The sequence below is a fragment of the Macrosteles quadrilineatus genome, unplaced genomic scaffold (genome assembly GCF_028750875.1).
Source record: "Macrosteles quadrilineatus isolate MER2022 unplaced genomic scaffold, UCM_ALF_1.0 Scaffold_3__2_contigs__length_128488019, whole genome shotgun sequence".
In the NCBI taxonomy this organism is placed as follows: domain Eukaryota; kingdom Metazoa; phylum Arthropoda; class Insecta; order Hemiptera; family Cicadellidae; genus Macrosteles; species Macrosteles quadrilineatus.
Window position 1 is genome coordinate 127450837 of NW_026542596.1, and position 20160 is coordinate 127470996.

The 20160-nt window shown below is 35.9% G+C and overlaps 1 protein-coding gene across 1 annotated transcript; it reads left to right on the plus strand.

The window, feature by feature from the left end:
• The first annotated feature begins 17711 nt into the window (after positions 1–17711).
• On the plus strand, positions 17712–19410 carry LOC128989551 (cytochrome P450 6B7-like). The gene is made up of 2 exons (XM_054411449.1): positions 17712–17739; positions 17867–19410. The coding sequence occupies exons 1-2, from the start codon at positions 17712–17714 to the stop codon at positions 19408–19410; spliced, it is 1572 nt and encodes a 523-aa protein (XP_054267424.1).
• The last annotated feature ends 750 nt before the right edge of the window (positions 19411–20160 follow it).

A 20160-nucleotide genomic window follows, 5' to 3' on the forward strand; every position in this document is an offset into this window, starting at 1 on the left:
GTTTGCTATCTAAAGGTTATACATCGAAGTGAAGGATCACGGGTTCATACATAAAACCCCATTATAAGAAGATTTGTCATAATTACAGGTTCTAAAAAAGTTAACAATGTAAATAAATCAATAACTTGAGGGGGGGAAAGCCCAAAATGACACTTTTAGCTACCATTCGTCCCTCTGCTTTATCATAAGATGTACAAGGACACCTACATCGAAAACATTGGTTAATCAAAACGGGTGAAAAGATATTTCACAAAAAACCCTTATGGTATCAGGTACACAGTTTCATTGTGTGATACCACTTAGCTAAACTAAACAGACAATACCCCCGCCACAGCAAACCTGACGACTAAGCGAATTTCCATTTGTCTGAATTGATTTTCAAGTGAATGTATATATATAAAATTAGGTTTAACGAGTACCTAGGTTAGCTGCTACAAGGATCACTGCTAAGTTATTAAAGTGGAGTTTTAGTAAAATATGAATAGCTTAGTATAAAATAAATAAATTTGCCAAGTTTGATCAAAATACATCCATAAACAAGCAATTAAACTAAAATTACTCAAGTTATCGCGTTCACGGACGTATATAAATCTATACAAAATGAAAAAAAGTAAATTGGTCACGGGCCTAGGTTACGGTGCCACCTACGGTAATAGCTACTTCCCTATAGGGAATTCGCTAAAAACATAAATTTTTTGCGAATTTAACATTATGGTACAGAAGACGTAAGTATCGGTAATTTATTTATATTAGACTAGCAGAGTACCCGTCCTTCGTACGGGGTTGGTATAGAAGTATAAAATGATTATTGCAGTTACGGGAGAGGACACGGTTTAAGGTAATTTGGTCTTCTAGTTCTTCTTTGCTTAGTCTATGGAATCATACACTAATGAAATCACATTAACATATGGTTTGACAGCTTCATTTAAGTGATGTTAAATAATGTTTACATTCGGGCTAGTGACATCATTATTTTAAATTTATAATCCTTACCTTCTCTGTTCTAATATTTGTGCAGTATTTAATATGTTTGAACCAGCTGTATGGAATTGTGAAATCAAAATTCATTTGACAGTTAGTTCTGCTTGTTACATTTTTAAACTTTGTAGGTTTGTTCTTTGTTACCATGGATACCATCAATCAATATTTACTTTTAAATCTCTCACCTCAAATTTTTGAATGCCCACTGGGCAGAGCCCTAGGACAATATCGAAGTGGGAATAGTTCTATATGTATCCCCGGAACTGTAGCTTCATTTGTGTGCAATTTGAGCCCAGTAGGTTCAGTAGTTTTTGAGATTAGCTCATACAAACACACAGACACCACCTCTTCTTTATAATAGTATAGATGTGTAGGTAAATAACAACAGGATTCATTCTGATATCGGTGGTTCGTAAACTTAATCCAGGTGATTCAACCTTACACATTCATGCCAAATTTAACCAAAATCGCACAAGAAGCTATAAGCGTAGGCCGGGAGCACGCCCGAGTTCACGTGCAAACCTCGCACTGTCAAGTTGATGATTTTCAAAAATATTCGGATGGGTATTTGTAATGTTTATTGAGTTGTACAATAGTATTGAACATTTGTATGGGCTTGTATAGGCCGAAAGCAGGGTCTTAAAAAAATGGCTGAAAAACTCACCCGTGTTATTCTTATAGAAAAAAGTGCCTAAAGTGAGGTCATATTACTATATTATTCCTACTCTACAATTAATGGGTCAATAAATGAAAGAATTAGCTTTTTAGCTTGATTTCGAATATAGTATATGAGGATTATATGTAGGGATATGTAAGCAAAGATCAGGATTTTTGGAATTGGTGGCTAAAAAATTATCCCCGTGTTATTCTTATGGGGAAAAACGCCTAAAGTGAGGTATCTTTGTGAATTGCCACTACACGTTTTAGAGAGTTATTTTGTAAACTTAATATGTAGGCCTACTTGTATTTCTAGACTTAAGATAAACTTAAATTGATATAAGGCCTGTCCCAACTCCCAGGCTTCACGAAGCCTGATGTATTACTGCCAAACCTGGTACAGAAACAAACTAATTTTTTTCGTAATTTCCTCTCTTTTGAGTTATTGGTAATTGATTGGTTTTAGGTAGCCTTTATACTGAAACGGCGGAGTGTACTGTGTATTTTTGTCAACCATTGAACAATGTTTGTAGATATTTTTGGTGGTATTTTGCAGTTATTGGATTTAAAATTATGTATGTGTAACCATTAGCATGGGTCATGAGGTGACTGCATGAAACCACTTTACGCTGAAAGTAAAATGTGGTACTGTAGGAACATAAGTCCTCAATAATCCTATTAGTGCAGTTGATTGGTTCCGCCTTTGTTAACCTGTCAAAACTTCTAACCCTCTTTAATTAGATGGCGCGGCGCTGGTGCTACGCGGCGCAAATACTACTCGGCGCAAATACTACTCAACCGCCTTACCCCGTCTCCCATTTTAGTCATCACATAACAAAAGAAGTCTAAGTTGTATACCTGACTTTAGCATTAAGTTAGACATCATATTTGTAGCAATTGGGTTCACTAAAAAATTGAATGAGAAGCTCAACGTGTGTACCACAATTAATTATGGGTTCTCTTATAGTTTCCAAACCGTGATAATGTGGAGGTAGAATATGTATTATTTTACAATGAGATACTTTATAGGTTTGCCAAGACTGGGTTATGTCCGTGAACCATGTCGTAAGCTCATTTTCTTGGAACTCTTTTCTTTTACTTTCTCCCTCTATACATACTAGTAGTAGTAGTAGTAGTAGTAGTAGTAGTAGTAGTAGTAGTAGTAGTAGTAGTAGTAGTAGTAGGTAGGTAGGTAGTAGGTAGTTTTTTTTTTTTTTTTTTTTTTTTTTTTTTTTTTTTTTTTTTTTAGGGAGAGGAGGGAAAATGCTTTTACGCACACAGGTAGCCAGCCTGTAGTGTGAGACTCCTTAAATTATCAGACTACTCACTAAAAAACCCCCTATACTCTGTTGGACACAGACCTGGAATTGTTTGTCACATTACTTCAAGTCAGGCCAACATGTGACCTAAGCCCTCAGGGCTCGCACCGTTTCTGGCATTTTGATTCTTTATGACCTACACCGCATCCCGGTCAAGGTCGATCTTCTTGGCGCGGAGGATACCCTGGATATAATGTGACACAGTAGTACAGGTAGTAGGTAGTAGTAGTAGTATATGAAGAAAGTATTGTTTTCGTCAAAGTTTCCGAGTTTGAATTTCAAGGGGTACAAATCCCATTTTCATAAAAATTACGGTTCAAAAGTTATTGTATCTTATGTTATTTTCCCATTTAAAAATCCCAGAAAGTAACAAAACATCGGATTTAGGAAAAACCGGTTTCGATTAAAATTAATGTGTTACTAGTGTACCTGTTGCTCGAATTCGAGCAATTGCGAAGTATTATAGGCATTAATTTAAAACGAATAACAGTCATAATTCCCGATGACTTTAAAATAGTCGCCTCAAAGGTTATGCAAATACTCACGATGTACATAACAGTTCGATATAATCAACATTTCTTGTAAATACCATTTTTAAAAAGATGGTCTTTTTTTTAAGTATTTTCTACAAATGTCTCCCACTCATAGCCGAATTCCTATGTTTTCATAGTTTGCAAATCGGTTCTTTCTTCGATTGCTCAAGAAATTTAGCACAGTGTTAGTTCAGTTTTCCTTTCAGTATATCAAATTGTCCAGGCTTTCTCGCTATTTTCCATTGAAATATTTACTCCAACCCAAATTCAAATAGTAAATATTTCAACTAATTCAGTATAGCACACGTTTCCTAACATTGCAACAAAAATATTAACAGCAATCCATAATATAAACAAATATGTTCTTCATAAGGATAACATGGGAATTTTAAAAGCCACTGGGGCAGACCTCAAAGGACGTTTACAAAAATGTAAGGTAAGTTTGTAAATCTACACACCTAGACTAACATTTTGGTATATTGTGGGGCTAAATCGTAAAACAAAAAAGCCTTATTGTTCACAAAGTTTCATGTAGTGTTTTAATAATATTGTACTATTGTAATATTGTGTAATAATGGTAATATTGTAATATTGTATTCAGTATTGCAGTAGATAGTAGTCATAATTCTAAACAAAAATATTGTAACCCCCCTTACTGTAACAACTACGGTTCCAAAGTTATAGCAACTTGTGTGATTTTTTCCTACAAAATTATTTTACTGTATAAAGGCTGTTGACAAGCTTATGGGAGAAAGTATGTGTCAGATTGCTGATAACGTTTATTTTCAACTGTCTACAACGTAACATATGAATACAACGCCCGGTTCAGTAGTTCTCGGTGGTGTAACTAACTATAGCCACAGTTAATATTAATTAATTAACAATATACTCTCATTTTAAGTTTTACTTAAGTGGGACATTTTCATGCAATATTTCACTGCATAGATCAGCTACGGTGATGTTCAACATTACTTGTATTCTTTTACAATCGCAACAGCTGTTCCATTGTTCGTCCCCGCAACAGGAAGTTTTAAATGGTTAGTTTTATCACTTTAGGTGGACAATGTGCTATTCCGGACCCATTATTACTTCGTTGGCCATGCTATGGTGTGGATAATATGGTGATTTGTTACTCAACGATAGAGTGCGGTCATTATCGTGTGATTATTATCTCAATTCAAAGAATTTCTTATCATAATAACGACTACAAACCATCAGTTTAATGTATTCTTAAAGTATATCTATGGTCTTATTGAATAGGATATTTATGGGTGTTTAACAACAGCATTGCACAAATCACACATTTGATAGTTTCCACATGCTTGGGCGTAAAAATACAATCAGCAACCAAAATCTTTAGAGTGAAAATCTTTTTCATAGTGTACACGTCACAACTAGATAACAGCACCACGGATCGAAAATGTATTTTAATTTCAAAAGATTTTTTAAACTTTTTCCTTAATTTTGATTAGAGAAAACCAAGCCAGTGTTAAAGTAAATACACTTAAAACTGTCTCGCCTTACAAATAATATGTTAAACAAACCTGTTGAAACAGGTTTAAAATTTTTTAAGAGTTGTTGTACTTGATGTAAAAATATCGTTCACGATAATATTACAAATCTGTAAAACACTATACAATACTATAAATATATGTAAATGTAAATACTGAGACTTCCCAGTAGCATCTATTGTCAAATTTGGCGAGTCGAGTTACATAGAAACCAGGTATATCTACTTTAAATCTAACAAGTAAAATAGTAATATAAAATAGTAAAAGTAGTAATAGTAATATGTATCCATACCCAAATTTGGTATCTATATTATTAAAAGAATTAGTTGGGGGTTAGTGTGTAGCAAATCGACCCCTAAATATTTTCTTTTGGCATATTGGGTATCAATTTAAAGCTCTAGATGTGCCTTTAGCGGGTTTGGATGAATTCCCGTAAAAGCCCTTCGTCCTAGAGGCTTTTAAAATTTCATATTTTGTGCTGAATTCTAAGAAAAATGGGATTATCTGTAGTTGGTGATGTTTCATTGAATTCAAATAAAATGTTGTAATGTTATTCGTATAAAATGTAAAGAAGAAAAGGACTTACGTTAGATGTTTGTGTTTTTATAGTCTGTTTTATCTATGTTTTAGGAAATTCAATTAACATTTTGTTACGTTAGTCGTTTAAAATGTAAAGAAGAAATTGACTTGCGTTGGATTTTGTGTTTTCATAGTATGTTTCATTTGTAAATTTTTTAAGATGTCGCGCACGCAATGCAAATAATATGGATATGATGATACATAATCGTTTTCATCCATATCAACTATGTTACTGTATCGAATATATCACGGATGAAATGAAATGAAATGAAAAAATGAAATGAAAAACGTTTATTTATCCCAAGAGTATAAACTAAAACAGAGAGTAGCTATACAACTAACAGTACAATATTTCTAAAATAAAATAAAATTTGCATTACTTATGGGATAGGCCTACATGGGCAGGTGCCTGTGCGTAGGCCTGGCTGTTATCAGTCTAAGCAAATTGAGGGCACACACTAAAATTGGGAAGGTTTTTAAGCCTTGTTAATTTAACTTGATCGTTTAGCGGATAAGAGAATGTCGGCGACGACAACCAAAGCCAGTGCAATCTAAGACAGGAGACATTGTGATGGCGAGGGGGTCGAAGGGTCAAGGATTGTTTAGTCAGGGTCAAGTAAGGTTAGGTCTGATCAAAGTTTCGGCCTCTTCATTGGTAATCGTGTGCAGTAAAACAAGCATCTGTTTTTTGAATTTCTGTATTGAGGGTAAACTAAAAATGTGTTGAATATTATATTTTTGAATTAGATTTCGATATAGAATCTGAGCAACATAAAAACAAATGGTAGTTAGAACTGACTTATGTAGCTGAGGGACAGATATTCCAACATTGTGTGAATATCTTGTGTAGTGTTGATGTGTGACTGCTGTAAGGATCGTGTTTGAGTTTTTGAATGGGTGACTAAGAAGAAACTGAATGAAAATATGTCTGACTGGTAATACTCCCGTCTCACGGAATAGAGCATCAGTGGAGTACCTTTTATTTTTTCTAAAAGCTACTTTCAAAATTGATCTTTGGACCACATTCAAGGGTTCCAAGGTGGTGTGATAGCATGCTCCCCAGCAGATAATACCAAATGAAATCAAGGATTGTACATAAGCGAAATAAGGATGTTGAAGTTGAAGTCACAAAGTGACGAAGTTTGCTAGTACGGTTTAAAAGCTAAACAGTACTCTTTATGTAAATTAAACTTTGCTTACCTATTTAGTATGCCTACCTTTATACTAAAATTCTTTAATGGCCAAAATATTTTATATATTTGTACTACAACGTAATCACTTCCTAAGATTCCAGTAATTAAAGTGAACTCCAACATCTGCTAATACCATAGTATGCTACCTTATAAATTGGTATTATATCTATAACATACAGGGTGTTTGTGAACTCTCTCGAAAAAATGCACAGGATTATTCCTTGGGTTAATACATGAATATTTTACATCATAAACATGGGTCGCCGGAGCCTCGTTTTCCGTCTGTCTGTCTGTATGTGTTTTTTTTATAAATAACCTTATAACTCGAGTTTGAATCGAGGTACAAACTTTAAATTTGAAATACTTGTGTATTTTAACGTGGTACACAAACATGCAAAATTTCATTTCGTTGACTATAGCCGTTTCAAAATGGCGGCCATCTAAAATCTTTGACCTCAAATTACATGAAAACCACTAGAGTTACAAATAAACACAAGAATAACAAAATGTAGCAAATTTTATGCCAAATCAAATGAGACATAGATTTTAAAGATCGGACAACAAACAACTTAGTTATTTTTTTTTTTAATAATTAATAATTTCTTTACTGGCTTTTAATTGTTATTGTTTATTCCTTAAAATCATCACGAGAGACACATTACATTACATTAGAGTACATTACGTAACCTTAAACAGATCTCAATAGTTAAGGTAAAAATAGGACACTTAGGCTAATACATTTACCATCTAGTAAAAAAACTAAATGTTGTTGTTAGGGCAAACCAGCTGTCTTACATTGTTGTAACAATTTAGAAAGGATCAGATGATTTTAAAGAATAAACAATAACAATTAAAAGCCAGTAAAGAAATTATTAATTATTTAAAAAATTAATAACTCAAAAAATCATCAGATCATCATCTCAAAATCATCTGTCCAACCAGCAGTCTTACATTGTTGTAACAATTTAGAAGAGATCAGATGAGTTTAAAGAATAAACAATAACAATTAAAAGCCAGTAAAGAAATTATTAATTACTAGCTGTACCCGCGGGCTTCACCCCGTTTAACTTCATAAGTATTCGCATGGCTCATTCACGTCCTGGTTGAAGTTCGTTCGCTGCGCTCACTTGCCTTCAGGTTAGCTCGTTCGCTACGCTAACTCGCCTCCAGGTTGAAGTTCGTTCGCTACGCTCACTCACCTTTTGGTTGGTGTTTTATTACCGTACGTATATAGATTAATGAGAATTCATTAGTTTTGATTCAAAGTATATTATTTAATTCAGATACAGTTATAAAGCAAGAACCTTCAAAATATTTACAATTCAAAGTCAATAAACCAACAGATGTTAATTATAACATCTGCTTAATATTACAACATCTCTCCTTTTTAGTTGCCCTCGTATCTTTTCACAGGTTTCACTATTCTTCCAAACCTTGTTCTAACTTCTTCATGAGATTGGAGACTTGGTTGTGAATAAGAAGGATTGTTATTGTTTACAAACAACCTTGTGTTGAAAGTTGGTGTACTGGTATTTCTAGAGACTTGTCTTGGTGCTTTCTGATTACTCTGATTAGTGTTGTTGGTTTGAGAGGTAGGGGTTTTAAGTAAGCTCCGTTCATTGTTTAAGTCTATAGACGTTTTCGGAGACTGATCGTTATTTTTAGAGAAAGGAAGTGGAGTAATACTTGCTGATTGTTCAGGACTGGTTTGGCTTTTGTACGGAATCAAGTGGTATCTGTTTCGGCGGACTGTGTTTCTTTCAGTATTTACCCAATAAGATCTTGGCTCATTGGCTAGGTTTGTTATTGTACCCTGACGTTTTAGATCTTTGATCCACACTTTTTGTCCTCGTTGCAACTGGGGTAAATTCCTGGTACCGTGATGCTTATCATATTGATTTTTGTAGGAATCTCTGTATTTTTCCTCCCTCTTCTTGAAACTGGATAAGTCAGGTCTTTCAGTAAGCTTCTGTGGCAATACAGGTAAATTATCTCGTAACCTCCTGTTGAACAAAAGTTGGGCTGGGCTAAGCCCGTTGGCTGTAAGGGGTGTGTTCCTGTAGGATAGGAGTGCAAGGTAAGGGTCTTCTTTGTTCTTTCGTAAGACACTTTTAGCTATTTTTACAGCAGCTTCTGCAGAGCCGTTACTTTGATGATGCCCGGGACTGCTTGTTGTTAGTTTGAAGTTGTACTTTTGTGCAAAAACTTTAAACTCAGAATTTTCTAAGCATGTCCGCTGGGAAGCAAACTGAGTTCCACAGTCTGATCTAAGCTCGACAGGTATTCCGTGGCGACAAAAAATTGATTTGCATTTCTCTATTATCTCACTTGTAGTTAATGTTTTTAATGTTGCTATTTCAAAGTATCGACTGTAACAGTCTGTCATTACTAGAAACCAAGTCCCATCAATTTTGAATAAATCGATGCATGCTTTCTCCCATGGACGAGAAGGAATTTCAGATGTCATTAGTGGTTCATGATGCTGGGATCTAAATTCTGTGCATTTAGGACACTCATTAACTGTTCGTTCTATGTCCGAAGATATACCTGGCCACCACATGCTGTGACTTGCTCTAAGTCGGCATTTACTGATTCCAAAATGTCCGGAATGAATTCTATTTAGCATATCAAGTCTTAGGTCACTAGGGATAATGAGTCTATCTCCTTTCAGCAAAACACCTTCACAGAAAGAAATTTCGTGGCGGACTGGGAAGTAAGGTTTTAATGCATTAGGCAATTTGGATTTGTCCGGCCATTCAGAGGAGCAAAATTGCTGAATTCTTCGGAGAATCGGGCATGATTTTTGTGCATCACATATTTTCTGGATTATAGCATCGGTTGTACCCAAATTTGTAATTACCGAACTAACAGCAAATTCAACTTCTTTTTCTAAGTCGTATGATTCTTTAGAAGGCAGAGGGCTTCTTGAAAGACAGTCGGCTGTCGCAAGATGTTTTCCTGGAGTGTATGTAACTCTATAGGAGTATCTCATAAGTCTCAGACGTAGTCTCTGAATACGGGGTGTTAGGTCATTCAAATCTTTGTTTGTTAGAATACTAACGAGAGGTTTGTGGTATGTTTCAATGATTATGTCTTTGCCAATTATGTATTGTTTTAGTTTATCACAGCTCCAGGTTACAGCAAGGGCTTCTCTTTCTATATTGGAGTAGTTTTTTTCGCTCTCAGTAAGTGTTCTTGAGATGTATGAAATAGGTTTCCATTTGTTGTCTACTTGTTGCTGAAAGAGTACTCCACCAAGACCTGTTTGAGATGAGTCAGCAGACACCATGGTAGGGCGGCTAGAATCATAGAACGCCAGTTGGGGAGCGGAAGCAAGAAGTGACTTTATCTCTTCAAAGGCTATATTTTGTGTTTTGCCCCAAACAAATTCATTTCTTGTACTTAAAAGGTCTGTAATTGGTTTAAGTATTTGACTTTTATTTGGAATATATTTTCCTACAAAATTTACCATTCCAATAAATCTTTGCACACCTGCTATGTTAGTAGGAGGAGGCAATTTTGTTATGGCTTCCACCTTTGATTCATCAATTTTGATACCATCCCTTGATAATTGGTGGCCTAAAAATGTGAGAGACGTTTGTGAAAACTGGCACTTGCCTTTATTTAGAGTAAAGCCTGCATTTTGAAGCTTTCCAAGTACTTCTTCAAGAGCATGATCGTGTTCTTCTTTGGTTTTTCCCCAAACAATGATATCATCCATATGAGCGACTGCATTCTTTTGTCCATTGAGGGTCTTGTTCACTAACTGTTGGAAAATCTCTGGTGCTGAACTTATACCAAAAGGCAATTTTAAAAACTTGAAACGACCGAATGGCGTCAAGAAAGTGGTCAAATCTTGTGATGTCTCATCCAAACTGACTTGCCAGAATCCATGGTTGGCGTCTAATTTTGAATATAGTGTTGCTCCAGAGATTTGAGCTAGAGTTACATCAACTGGTTGGATAGGATAGTATCTTCGCTTTACACTCCTGTTTAATTTTGATAGGTCTACACAAATGCGAACTTTATTGGAATCTTTCTTGGGAACAACAACCATTGGAGCACACCAATCTGTTGCATGGTGGACTTCAGCTATGACTCCCATGGAGATCATGTTTTTCAATTCTTCTTTTGTAGCCTGCCACAGAGGCAAGGGGATCCGACGAGGGGCATTGATAGCATAAGGAACGACATTATCTTTTAGTTCTACTTTATACTTTTCAGTAACATTCCCTAAGCCATTGAAAAGTTTTGGGTAATTAGCGAACCACGAGTTAGAACTTATTTCATTTATTCTAGATACAAGCTGAAGCTTTTCAATTGCTGGTTTTCCTAAAAGAGGAACAGAAGTCCCTTTAGAAACATATATTGTTTCATAGCATGTTGTATTCTTGTATGACATTTTGACAGTAGCCATCCCTAAAATTGACAGATCTTGCCCATTAGCCCCTTTAAACTGTTTAAGGGTAGGCGACAATCTAATTCTTCTGTTTAATTTAATGTCTGATGGCACGACTGTTACATCTGCTCCTGTATCTATTTTGAATGCAACACTGTCACTGTCATTGATATTTAATAATACTGTCCATGGATCAGTAGATGAATAAATTTGGCTTGAAGTCACCGAACCAATAAAGTCTTGTGATTCAGGGTTTAGATTGTCAATTGATTTAAAATCGTCAGTTTCAACATGGTTTACGTTTTTTGATCGACAAACTTTTGAGAAATGTCCAACTTTACCACAGAGTTTACATGTGTGGTTTCTAGCAGGGCACATATACTTTTGATGAGATGGAGTCAACCCACACCAAAAACAAGATTTGATATTTTTATGAATGGCTTTAGCATTACTGGGTTTGTTAGGAAAAGTATCATCATGTGAACTAAATTGATTAGTACTTTGGTTTGCATGGGAATGGTTGGAAAAGTTAGGATTCATTTTAGTGATTGTGTCTACTTCAGAGTGTGATAGTTCATGCTTTTGCTTCTTTAACTCCTCAGACTTCCGAACAGTGTTTACAGCAAAGTCAAGTTTTAGGTCATTTTCCAACTGAAGACGGTCGCTAAGGGGTTCGTCATGCATACCAATTATCAAGACCATTAAAATCATTTCCTCTTCAATCTGTCCCCACTCACAACTTTTTGCTAGAGAATGAAGAGCAGTTACAAAGTCTTCTATAGACTCTGTTGATCCTTGTTTACGCTTTAAAAATTTAGCTCTTTCAAAAATTATATTCTTTTTTGGAATGAAATACTGTTCAAACTTATTCAAAACAACATTGTAATTGTTGATATCTGATTCATTTAGTTTAAATGAATCGAGTATTTGTTCTCCCTTTTCTCCCATGCAATAAATAAGCATATCTACCTGTTTTATGCCGCTGGCTTCTTTAAGGCCGCTCAATGAATGGTATCTTCCAAAACGTTTTTTCCATCTTGGCCATTCACTGGGGTTGAATGTAAAAGGTTCTGGTGGTTTCACATTTAGGGAAATTGCAGCTTCATGAGGCACATTAAGGGAAGCATTAGGTTCATTCGACGACTGCGCCATGTTTTATTACCGTACGTATATAGATTAATGAGAATTCATTAGTTTTGATTCAAAGTATATTATTTAATTCAGATACAGTTATAAAGCAAGAACCTTCAAAATATTTACAATTCAAAGTCAATAAACCAACAGATGTTAATTATAACATCTGCTTAATATTACAACAGTTGGAAATTAGCTGTTGTCATAAATTAAAAAAAATAAATAATAGTGCTGCACCCTGTTGGTAATCCTTGTAACTTTTATGCTATTGAACATCATAAAACAGAATAAAACTTGTTTAATTGAAACAGCTGTTAAGATTCATTAATTCCTTTTATATATGAAAAATCATAAGATTAACATGGGGAACTACAGAGCCACTGGGGCGGAGCCCGAAAGGGTTTTTGAGATAAGAATATGCTTTAATGTTAATCGGGAATGTGAGCTATAATCATGCCAAATTTCAGCCCAATCCGTCCAGTAGTTTATGCGTGATTGAGCAACAAACACACACACAAACACACACACAAACATACACACAAACTCACAAACTTTCAGATTTATAATATTAGTAAGATTTAAAAAATTAATAACTCAGCTGTTTGTTGTCCGATCTTTAAGATCTATGTCTCATTTGATTTGGCATAACATTTCCTACATTTTGTTATTCTTGTGTTTATTTGTAACTCTAGTGGTTTTCATGTAATTTGAGGTCAAAGATTTTAGATGGCCGCCATTTTGAAACGGCTATAGTCAACGAAATGAAATTTTGCATGTTTGTGTACCACGTTAAAATACACAAGTGTGTCAAATTTAAAGTTTTTACCTCGATTCAAACTCGAGTTATAAGGTTATTTATAAAAAAACACATACAGACAGACAGACGGAAAACGAGGCTCCGGCGACCCATGTTTATGATGTAAAATATTCATGTATTAATCCAAGGAATAATCCTGTGAATTTTGTCGAGAGAGTTCACAAACACCCTGTATAAAGAAGGGAAAACCAAAAAATATAAATACTGTAATATAATTATTTCCATCAATATTTTTAGTCTACAGTAATTATCCAAGAATCCCTCACAATTTGTGTCCAATCTAGAAATTCTCCCAAAACTATGCGGCAATCATTATTTCGAAATTCACAATAGTTTGTACAAAATCAAGATATCTTCTTCCACCGAGGCAATTTGCTCAACAGTTGGAGGGCTTTATTGAACCTGGGGATCAGTAAGCTGATGCTACGGTTCATGAAAGGCATTCAAAAAGTGAAGGCGGCTGCAAAAAGTGAAGTCGTAAGGCGAACTCATGTTGTTGTAGGGGGAGGGGGGGGGGAGATGCACGTGTGTTCCCAGGGATTGAAAGACCCGGATGTGCAAGGTAAAGGCCCCAGTCTCTGGTTACCGAGATCTGTGATTAGCCTAAGGCCAAGAAGACACTGCCCCCGACCGCACCGCCACCGACTTGTCTTTATACTCTGCCGTTAGGGTAACGTGAGGTTGAAAAGTCCTTGTGGTGAGTTTAGACTGAAATTCTTGTTCAATACCACTGAAAATTGGGGAAAGTTTTCATAAAGGTTGGGACTTGGATTTCCACCAGAGATTGACATAAGGCCAAGAAGACACTGCCCCCAACCACTACCACCACCGACTTTTCTTCACATTCAGAGGGTCTGATAAGCTTCAAAAGCTTTTTTTTTTGTGTTGTATAAAATCTGACACTTACATTACAAACGCACTGAATATTTTGAAAAGCCTCGGTTTCCAGATTCTAGTTTTTAAATCAAAACTCACAACTGGCAAGTAGCTGCCGTCATAAGTTGTATTGGTCGTTAGTTGCAGGCCTTCAAGTTTTTTGTCTTTGGTTGTCCATGTTCATTATAGTGACGTTATATATATAAAATATATTTCCTTTATTTCTCATCTAGTAGTAACTGTATGAAAAATATAATAACACGCGTGCAAACTGCCACAAGCACTGCCAAAGTGCCACCTCGCCCAATAGTTACACAAATAACTATTGTTTACTATGTTTATAAAACCCCTTTTTTCTCAGCTCCTGTGCATCGCAGGGAACATCTACGCATACTGTTAGAAGGATGTGCCAGTAGATGTGTAGAATCCCTTTATTAATTAAAACAGGCTATAAAATAAGAAAAAAAATTACAAATAAAAAAAATAACATGGGCCTTATGGTTTGCCATGTTGGTGACGAAATAACAACAAAATATATACAGAAAATCAAAACAAATTGATTAAATTACAATCACATGTTTTATTTACAGCGTGGGGTGAAAATAAATAAGTTTGCACAATACATACTTTTGATCGAGTTTTTGACGACGGGGCGAGCTCTAGTCTATGTATTCAAGTCTATGCCATCGATGTATAATAGAGTTATTATACATCGATGGTCTATGCAAGCATGTTTCTTTACAATCTTTTTTTCAGCTCGTGTACATCGCAGAGAAAATCCACGCATATTTTCAGACAGATATTTTCCTGTAGATGTGCAGAATCCCTTTGTAAATTAAAATAGGTTCAAATAAAGCACAAAAAATGAATTTAAAAATAAAAAATGTACATAGACCTTATGGGTTGTCATGCTGGTGACAAAATAGTAACTAAATATAAACAGAAAATCAAAACAAGTGGAAGAAATTTCAATCACATGTTTAATTACAGCGTTGGGTGAAAATTGAGAAGTCTGTCAATTCGTAGTCAATTTTTCGACCACTGGACGTCTATATTATTAAAAGAATTTGTTGGATTTTTGTGTGCAGCAGATCGACCCCTAAATATTTATTTTTATAGGCGTATCGGGTATCAATTTAAATTCTTATCTTCTAGATGAGCCTTTTGCGGGTTTGGATTATATCCCATGAAAGCCCTTATTTGTTCTATAGGATTTTAAAATGTCATAGTTTGTGCTGAATTCCGTTGTCAATCATCTGAACCTTTTTAAGTTTACATTACTTTGTTGACACATTTGTTAACGTACATGTTAAAGTACATTTGTTAACACCAAAACATATGGCCATGATACAATTTTGGTGTTATTTGTAGTTGGTGATGTTTCAGTGAATTCTAATAAAATGTTGTAATGATATTTGTATAAAATGTAAAGAAGAAAATGATTTACATTAGATATTGTGTTGTATGAGGGTTTTATGTTTTCATAATATGTTTTGTTGATGTTTTAGGGAATTCAAGTTAATATTGTAATACTATTTGTGTTAAATATATATAAGAAAATGACTTACGTTACATTTTGTGTTTTAATAGTATGTTCCATTTGTATCCATAGTATTTGTAATTTTTCTAAGATGCTTCTAAGAGATCGCGCATGCAATGAAAATGATAGGGGTCGCAATCCAATTAATATGATTATGAGATATAATCGCTTTCACCCTTATCAACTATATACCAAATATATCACGGATTTTTAAGTCACGAAGGGACGCAGGTTGCTAGTAATATCAAATGGCTTTTATATATAAACATAAATAAACATACAGGGATAAGGCTTGCTGAGATTGTCTAAGCCTTATGGAACGTTCGCATTCCCTTATTATAAGGGATGGATATCTAACACTTTCTAGGATATTCCGTCACCCCTAGTACGTTACGTGTCGCAAGAGCCTGAGAACGAGAGCCCACGACCACGCCTTCACTTCCTCTGCCATTCATGCCCTCTTGTGTCTTGTCTGGTATAAAGAGCAGGTTTTTGTCCGTTGTCCCAAGACGTTGGTTTGTCGGTTTATCCCGACTCTTGAGAAGGCGGAGCTGCTTCAGACCTGTCAAGACGCCGGTGTAATGTTAATTTAGGGTCTTGGGCTCAACATACTGGCTGTCTTATTCGTAGCGTCTTCGTCGTTTTAAATTAAAAGCTTTTGTCAGCGCACTTATTTACAAAAGGAATCTATGGATCTATAGATGGTTAAAAGATGGTATGTAGCTTTGCAGTTAGCATATCAAATTCAGTGCTTGAGGTACATTAATTGCGCCAAGCTATTAAAGAGTCCCAAAAAATTTTCCTTGGTTGCACCAAGTCCAAGCCGAATTAAAACTTGGTTTATGTTAACTTGGTTATATTTGAAGAAAGTAAATTACTTTGGTTGGTAGGTGTGCCGGCAGAAGGTATGTCAATGTTTACGTCATCCTAATCTAACCTATCCTTACCTGACCGAACATACTCAATTATACAGTTAAAGAGGCCAGCAACTTGGTGTAGTTAAGGAACGTATTGGGTGGTTCCCTGGAGTAGTTGGCGCAATTCAGGAATACCCAATTACTCAGGTCAGTTTGCGCAATTAATGCCCGCCCACTGGAGGGAAGGAGGTAGATTCGTGACATGTCCACAAACATTTGAGTGGTGTGTATCCCTTCCCCCTGAAGCTTAAATTACTTTTACGGAAAATACTACTAAGCGGAGGATGTAGACAATAAAATGATCTTTGGTGTGCTAAATCGACTGACTTGTACACGGGTACTAGTTTGAACATACTTACCTTCATAAATGTGTATAATAATGTTTGGTTACTGAAAATGGTAGATGGGTAGTTGTAAAGTTCAATTATCAATTATTGAAGATGGGGACGCCACTATCAGCGTATTTTAACCCAAAAATGAGTGAATGATGAGTGTAGGATGAGTGTCACGATCTTGTAGTCTTGTTAGTGACTAAGGCCGACCTGTTCCTTAGACACAGCTGTTAATTAATAGTCCATACAGCTAATGGCAACTAAGGGACCTACAGTTGAATCCGAGCCATATTCTTTCCTTGTAATTAACGAATTGGTCTAATTATCGGGATAGTACTACAGATCGTCGTAGTACTTACTATTGCGGACGTTAATCCACACCAGGAAGTATCTCATCCATAATGCATGCCTAAAAATATCCACAATTCGTGACCTCCTATATAGTAGTTGGGACAGGACGACGCAATTGTCCCAGTATTGTAACTAAATGAGAATTGCAGACGACCCGTCATGCGTAGTGTTGAGTTTCGAACTTCGATGGCTCTTCTCAAAGATTACCTATTAAGTATTTATAGTAGATAGCCTTTTGGTATGCATTATTAAGAGCCCTTCTTATGTACATTATAACACTCTTCAATTAAATAAATTGGATTATTAGGATGCGATTAACTAAGGCAACGCTGGTTATTGGATAAAAACCGTCCATATTTGGTTAGCTTATCACGTGGCACCACGAAAGACAACGGTGTCTGTGTAACGGAAATATATTTTGGAAAATGAATTTGGACAAAAAATGTGTTTCTACAACTCAAATGCAAACATGAACAACTATTGCGTGAGAAGTTTTGTATGAGAATGTCGCGTTTATCTACACGTTAAAACAGATAACGGAGTGCGTTTATCAATTAATGATATCTATAACTATGTCTTCTCAAGAGGACGTTTTAGATTGTAATATGGAACATAGAATCGCTTTTACCAGTCATGTGAAAAGTATACAGTGTTTAATGTGGTTTGAAACTGTTAAATTGTGTCAGTTTTAAAATGACTTGGGAATTAAATGTAATTTATTTGTCAGCTCTTTTCATTCTATCGTATTTATTATACTGGTATCTTACTAAAGAGTATAACTACTGGAAGGATAGAAATGTTCCATTTATAAAGCCAAGTGTTCCTTTTGGAAGTGCTAAAGAACAAATGATGAAAAGAAGTTCCTGGATTTCATTCATCAACCAGTTTTACGCCAATTTCAAACATCAAGGATTCGGCGGAGTGTATTTTGGAAGACGACCATCATTTTGGGTATGCGATCCGAAGCTAGTCGAGCACATTTTGGTTGAAGATTTTGCACATTTCCACGATCGATGGAGGCAATCGCCAAAGTCAGAAACAGCAGAGGGAAACACCTTGATGTTTAGCCAGGGAGAGAAGTGGCGCTCTCTTAGACTGAAACTCTCTCCAGCATTCACCTCTGGCAAAGTCAAGGGAATGTTCCAACAGATACTATCCAGCACTGACAATTTTATACAGAGAGTTGTAAGCTCTGACCATCAAGACGGTGTTGATGTTGAGTCTTTAACTACAGACTTTGCCACCGAGGCGATGGTCAGCTGCCTGTGCGGAGTGCAGATGTCAAATTCTAAAGAAGCGGTAGAGTTCAACAAAGCACTGAATATAATTTACAAACCAACGCTACGTAGAAACATTGTCTTTACTCTGTATAGCATTTTCCCTACAAAGTTATTTAAGTTCATTGGGATAAGAGGAGCACCACATGAGGCAATAGACATTCTAAAGGGGGTTGTAAAGAGTATCTTGAACTATCGAAAGAGAAGTGGTGAAAGAAGAAATGACATCCTTCAAACAATGTTTGACTTGAAAGAGCAGGAGGAGAGTGAATATGGAAAAGAAGAGATCGAAATTATGTTTTCTAGCAAAATCAAAAGGTTGTTGAAACAATTAATGGTTAAAGACCCAGAGCCTACTAAACAATTCACCGAAGAAGCTATAGCTGCACAAATTCTGGGATTCATGTCAGCAGGGATTAAGCCAATTTCAGTAACTGTTACTTTCGCGCTTTTTGAAATCGCTAATAACCCGTCAATCCAAAACAAGCTGCACAAAGAAATTGACTCAGTCATGCTCAAGCATAAGGATTGGAACCTTGAAGCTCTCAGGGAAATGACCTTCCTCGACGGAGTGGTCCAAGAAACCCTTCGCGTGTATAGCGTGAACGTGCTTTTGATGAGGGCAGTCAATGAAAAATACAATTTACCAGGAACTGAGGTGGTTCTCGAGAAGGACATGCAGGTTTTTATCACTTCCGACGCACTTCATAAGGACCCGGACTTGTATCCTAGTCCCCTGGAGTTCCGGCCGGAGCGTTGGCAAGGTAACAACTACAGAACTTCTTCGACCTACCTCCCGTTTGGACATGGTCCCAGGATATGCATCAGCATCCGCCTGGCCGTGCTGACGGTGAAGCTGTGTCTGGCGAGGGTGGTGGCTCAGCATGACCTCAGCATCTCACCGAAGATGACCCTTCCTCTGCAGTTTGACAAAAATGTACACTTCAAGGCTAGAGATGGCGTCTGGTTGAGGTTTAGTAAAAGAAAATCATAAGTGATAGTTCGGTATTTTATCATGTGTAAGTACGATAAATCGAAAAATAACAACAGTAATTACTCACGAACACTTAATTTTAACCTAATGAACCAAATGTGTTAATTAAGATCTAGTTATGTCTATACTTACTTGATTATCATATTTTTGTATTGACGTTTGTTATTTATTTTCTTACTGATGGGTATATTTTCTTGTATTGCCCTTGTAAATTCCATTATACTGTACAAGCAGAGTACCAGTCCTTCGTACGGGGTTGGCGTATAAGTATAAAATGCTTATTGCAGTTATACTCGTGCTTTGGGTTTGCAATAGGAGAGAACACGGTAAATGTTGTTCTTTTAATTTACGGGATGCTATAGTATAGCACATCTACCATAGCCATATTGTTCTACCACTGCACCAAAACAATGAAAGAGTGTAATAATCATTTTTCACAGATTTTTGTAGCTAGTTGGTTCAAACATTTCAAATTGGATGTTGTCATAAATGCAAAAGAAATGTAATAGTGCTGCATCCTGTTAGTAACCCTTATAACTTTTAATGCTAATTAAATATCAATCATAGAACAGGCTAAATACGAAATCCAAATTTCGTACATTAACAGCTGTGTCTAAGGAAAATGTCAGCCTTAGTCACTAAATACCCCCGCCGCAGCAAACCTGCAGACTAAGCGAATTTCCATTTGCCTGATTGGATTTACACTAAAATGTCTCCTTAAAAATATCACATTTATTCCGTATTTAAATA

Bases quoted from the DNA above. Each gene is read 5' to 3' on its own strand.
- LOC128989551 (XM_054411449.1), top strand. From the start codon at position 17,712: ATGTCTTCTCAAGAGGACGTTTTAGATT. The intron at 17,740-17,866 runs GTAATATGGAAC...TTTATTTGTCAG, and splicing joins TCAAGAGGACGTTTTAGATT to CTCTTTTCATTCTATCGTAT.